Genomic DNA, 6000 nt, shown 5'->3' with positions numbered 1-6000 from the left:
GTGTGTTGGAAACTTCTTTGTCCCAATCCTACTGAGAACTTTTGTACCTGCCTTTCATAAACCTGAGAATGTACAAGTAGAATATCTACTGCTCCTCCTGTCTCATGAGAAATACGGTATAACCTTGAGGCAACATGGATGGATTTCACCAAAAGGAACTTTGTGCACTCAAATTGTATGTGTGTTCATGTGTGTGTATTGTGCATTTTACTTCAAAATAGTCACATTGTATATTCTGTATATTCTGTCCAATGGGGATATCACTGTTGAAAATAAAATGCTGTCCTAGATCCTTTAAAGAAAGACCCTGTGTGTGTTTTTCTAATTATTGGCACCCCATCCTGAAAATGTAAAATTTGCATTTGAAATACGGCAATGCTAAAGAAACAGATATGAGTAGTGGAATTCAATAACATTGAGGAATGTGATGGAGAAGATGCTTATCAGTTGGGGAAATGGGCTATACCTAGGGATCTTCACACATTATTTTGAAGGAAGCTGCCTCCTTTATGGCATATTTTAATACTTTTCATATTGTAAAACTGCCATTGAGAATGTGAATTGTTGTTTCAATACTGAAGATTATTCGGAGAGGGTGTCATAAACTGGGTCATTTATTCTGTTGGGTTCAAAAAAGTAAGGTGTGGCTATAGACTGATGAGACCAGATGTCTTGTGTGGCACTAAATTAATTTTGAAGTCATGTTTTCTGATCTAGAATTCATCAATACTCTAGAATACTCCTGCCTTTAAGTCATAATCTCCCTGGAATTCGCCTAGAGGAAAACTAGGACTATAGTTTTGTTCTCTGGTAGGTTATTGATGTATGCAAGGGCAGCAAATCATCCATCCATTAAATGCATACAATAAGAGTAAACTTACAGGATGGTTAAAAATTAAAAATACCTATATGTAAATGTCTACATATTGTAGACATTTGAATTAATCACTTTGGTTAAATCTAGTGAACACGATATTAAACTAATGTAGGGCTAATGTTAATTGAATTTGAATCACTTCTTCATGGTAACTTTAAAGAATCACCTTAATATGTGGATTTATAAGTGAATAGTAAATTTTAAAAATTCTATTTACTTTAAAATAGATGTGAATAAAAAATACTACTGCAACATTTAATGTCCTAGCCCATTGCTCTCTTTTAGCTGCTCTGTTATTCATCCTCTGTCTCCATACACACACAAACACACACACACACACACACACATGCACAGGCACACATGCACGTGCGCGCGCGCATGCACATACACACACACACCTGGCACATTAGAACAATTCATTTTATTTAAATAACTCTTTTATTCATATGTAAAAAAATGTTCTTGATATAAAATTCCCATTTTTCTCAGATTTCTGTCAGAAAGAGAAATTTAACTAATGTAGCTTCTAACATTTCTTTTTATGTTTATCATTAATTCTTCTTATTCTCATTTCTTATGCCCAAACATGAAAATAAAGACATAAAACACATGCACAAAATAAAATTCAAATCTGAAAATAAATGGTTTATTTTTAAAATAAACAAATTTACAAATCAAATGGAAAATGGAAAATACAAAAGTTTATGAATAAAATAAAAAAGATAATAAGATAATCTTAAAATATTAAAACCTATGGAAATAAATGGATAATTAGCATGTGGAGTGATGCTTTTGTTTCCCAATACAATGGAATGCTTGTTTATTAGAATCCTAGGGAATCACCTAAGTTACAACATAAAAGATAATTAAATAAATTTTATACGATTGTGTAATTAGACACTTTATATGTCATGGTTCTTTGTTAACTTGGGTGCAGAAGATCTTTATATCATATACCTAGAACCATTAAGGTTTTTTTAAGCATTAGAGATAGTTTTTTTAATATTATGGAGCAATTTTTCCTTGCTCTCAAAATTATATTTCCTCATCTCCCTCAAAAATTTTGTAACAGGTATCTTCTGGGACTTAAAACAAACAAAAAAACCTTGAAACAAAATTCTCTTAAGAATGAGAACAAACAAAAAAACCTCGAAACAAAATTCTCTAAGAACAAGACAAAATATATCATTGAGATGTGAGACGTTTAGATTTTAGCATTTGGAAAAGTTCAGTATCAAAGACCAGTAGATAAACAGGAAAAGGAATATCAAGAAGTTTCTAGGGGTACCCAAAAGCATTTGGGATATATCGAATCCAAAAGTGCAAAAGAATGCAGCAATGGCAAGAGAATGCCCCCCTTGTGATGGGACAGTTCCCCATTACCTAAAGCTCATGCAATTGATATTCAAAGCTTATCTGGAGTCAGCCCTCCTCTGGTCTTGAGGATGAAGAGTTAACAGGAGGAGTAATTGTGGTTTGTAGCAAAGAAAAGCATTAGTAAGACCAAAAAAAAAAAAAAAAAAAAAGATCCAAGAATGACTCCATACCATAGTTTTACAGTCAGGAATTCATGAAGTTTTCCTTTTCTTCAATTTAAAATAATATCTTCACAATAAAGAAATGATTTATTATGGGCTTTAACACTGATGAAGGACACTTAAATGCAGGAGATAGTTTTAGAATTGGTTATCAACATTCATATTGCTGGGATAAGGGTTCCCTTAAATTATGAATTATGGTATTTCACAGGATACTCAGCCTTATTTATAAGTATTTTATTTTCCTTTTCTCTATTACTTAACAGTCCAAATAGAGATTTATCTCCCTAGTAGTTGAACACTGAGATTACCATAGTTTAGTTTCTAAGAGTGTATGCTTGCAACATAGTAGATGATCAATTAATGCCAGGGGACTGGTACTGCTCAGCAGTGACCACAGAAGCTCTGTGTCCAACAGATTCCACTGCACCCAGACCAAATGTAGCAGCAGTAAGTTATTCCTACTAATTTAGGGAAGGTGAGAACTAACAACGATTACTCTGTGAGCTGTGATTTTACAAATAATGTACAGGAAACACAAAAGAATTACAGTAAAGACATAACTTAAAAACTGGTAAGAGTCCCAGTGGTTTGTAATATTGTGCCAATAGCTATTTAAAGTCACATGCATGTGTACATAAGGGTGTGTGCACATATATATACCCACACACAAATGCATATATACATACATACACACATATACAATCCACATGTGTATATATCTACATACAATGTAGATCTATACATACATGATTCATGGGTGTGTGCATACACATACATGTGTGTGTGTGTGTTTGTGTGTGTGTGTGTACACCACAGGTATTCACCACTCTGTAAACTCTGGACTTAGTTTTCACTTTTCCAAGTCTTAAGATTTTACTTAAAGTAAAACAAGTTTCATGGAAGAGACTTTCCAGACTGACACGTTTGGACTGAGTGTATTAACTGTACCAGTGAATAAAATATGGAAAACACTGGGTGGTCCAGTTAATTCTCTTAGAGTATTAATGCCAAAAGCAACTTGCAAGGTCACTGAGTCTAACTTCCACATTTTACAGTGGAGAGACAGAACACGTGAGGAGAAATCATTTTTCTAATATTCACATTAGCAAGGCTGAGATGAAAAGACAAATTGCTGAACACCCTGTTCTGTGCTTTTCTCACAAGCCAGAAAATGCCCTAAAAGCATTTTGCTGTTATTTCACTCTCTCTTAGCACCATTAGAAGCTTCCTGTCAGACTGAACCAAGTGTAGAGCCATCTGCAAACTCTAAATGGTTGATACGAGGTACAGTAGATAGGGAAGATGAAGTGACAAGTACAGGTCGACCTACAGATATCCAGGAGTTTACTGAAATAAAGAAAAATATGGTATGTTTTTCAAGTTGACAAATGTGACATCGATGACCGAGATGGAGGGCACGAGGGATTTGGTAGGAGAAAATGCAGGCAAGCCCTTTCAAACCGTCATAAGGAACACTTTCAGTTACACCGCTTCGTACCGTCCTATGTGGGTGTCAGTCTGGCTGCAACGGGGCAGTGCCCACCAGAATGAGCAGAAGAGCTCACTGTCATCAGCTCAAATGAATTTGGGCACCGATCATCTTTTTAATGACTTGGAAACTCATAGTGACCTTGTCAACAGATAAGTTATCTTTAAGAGGTCATGAAATCCACAGCAAAAGACTGCCCCACAATGTTAAGATTATAAACAATGAGAGAGAAAGAGGGGAGAGAGTTGTGGGACCAGGGGCAGAGGATGCAGAAAGAGGAAATTTGCATCAACCAAGTCTTTGCCTGCGAAGAACATAGTGACGTCATTCCCTGGTGACGGACTGGTGGCGCGGCCATTCTAAACCATAGCATTGCCTGAGGAAGCAGAATGACCAGTCATACAGTCACCCTGAATGTGTCCCTATGGGGAGGCTTTGACAGAATCTGTTCTGTCTGTGAAACATCAAGTTGAGAGTAAAGAAAGGGTACTCTTCCTTCCCGGAGTGCCCTTGGTTCCTTTTACCCATTTCATTGTCCCTTTCATACATTTTTCAAGGATGAATAGGAGAGACCCTGCTCGCCACTCCTAGACCACCTGGAACTTTTCTTCACTGGCATGGCCACCTGCAGCTGCTTCCAGAACCTGCCCTGTGGGTACTTGGATTTCTCCCCTTTCCATTTAATGACCGTGAGCACCGTCTTAGCCCTCTTCAGCTCTTTCACCTTCGTCTCCTTCACCGCCTTGTACTGTACTAAAATGACGTTGATGTTGCCCCGAGAGGCCATGTTTTCTAGGCCAGCCTTGAGCTCCAGAAGAGCTTGGGTTCCCTGGAGCACGTAGTTGGGGCTTAGGACAACCAGGAGGCGTCTGCTTTTCTGAATGAAGCTCAAGGTCTCATCCGTGACAACTGAGAAAGAAAACACCGTGGGGATTAGTGTTGGCCAAGAACTCCCCGAAAGCCTGGGGCTTGAGTGTAGTGTAGGGAAGTGTAGGAAACTTAGGGTAACAGCCTGGGAGTTGGGATGAAACTTTTACCAAGAACATGTGCAACGACTTAATCCTTGGACCCACTCACTCTGTCAAATAAATGCCACACTCCTCCAAGATACTGAAAACTATATGCACATATTTCACCCCCCAAAATATTCCAAACAGGCATGAAGCCAAGTATACTTCTATAACCCTGGTCTTCAAAAGCATTATAAGAAATAGATGGGTTGTACAGCTATCAATTTCCTCAAACCACGTGGCACGCTGCAGCCCAGCTAAATCAGCTCTTGAGCCCCCCCACCCCAAAATACCCATGTATTTACTCTCTCATGCCAGTGGCTATTCAGAAAGTTAATCATTATAGAGGCAAAATCATGGAAATTCATTTCTCACTAACAGAAGAAAGCAAGAGTAGGAACATTCATTTTCTGAAAATCCCTCTCTGTTGCCAGACTCCTACCTGACTCAGACGGGTATCGCTATGTCCTTAGAATAGGAACTTAAAAAAATCTAGCCAACTGAATGGCATTTTGGCTGGCATCACATTCTCAGCTCAGCTTTCTATTCTGCTCTCTGTTCTAGAGCCTAAATTAGTCCCTACATCTTTCTCCTTAAACTCCTCTCATTACTATGAAGACCATGTTTCGGTAGGCTGCTAGCTGATGTGACTGCCTTCACTAACAGGCAAATGCTTTCCTCAGGTCAGAAAAGAAGAAGAAGAAACAGAGAAAATGGAAATTCGGTGTAATTTTATTCTGTTGTCATGGGCTCTGGTTAGTTCCCATCACCAAATTCTTGGAAATAACCCTTCTCCTCAAGGCTGCTTACCCAGGACGGTATAATCCTTTACCTGGGATTCCAATAGAAGCCAATTCCAGGGAATGCACAAGTGCTGTGGAAAGCTATTTCATGGCTTACAGTACTCCTCAAAGCAGTCATTCTGCTCCTTCATGTTCACAGGTACAGAGGCAAAGGGGAAAGACTTGCAATTAAAATTCCATGTGCAGCCTGGAGGAGAATCCAGGAATCAGTAATTACCTGCTCCATGCAGTACTGCTGGAGGCAGACCATGTGTGAGCATGGAAAGAGACCCAGAGGCAA

At 38.3% G+C, this 6000-nt stretch overlaps 1 protein-coding gene across 1 annotated transcript in view; it reads right to left on the bottom strand.

Annotated features, from left to right (window-relative positions):
- Nucleotides 1-1501: 1501 nt before the first annotated feature.
- Nucleotides 1502-6000, bottom strand: part of IL1RAP (interleukin 1 receptor accessory protein) — a 120469-nt gene continuing 115970 nt past the window's right edge. Inside the window, exon 11 of the mRNA XM_080830329.1 lies at nt 1502-4816. Coding sequence (XP_080686455.1) covers nt 4449-4816 — 368 coding nt within the window. The 3' untranslated portion in view covers nt 1502-4448. The remainder of the gene's footprint in view (nt 4817-6000) is intronic.

This window comes from Martes martes (genome assembly GCF_963455335.1).
Source record: "Martes martes genome assembly, chromosome: 1".
Lineage (NCBI taxonomy): Eukaryota > Metazoa > Chordata > Mammalia > Carnivora > Mustelidae > Martes > Martes martes.
This window is presented reverse-complemented; position numbering and strand designations above follow the sequence as displayed.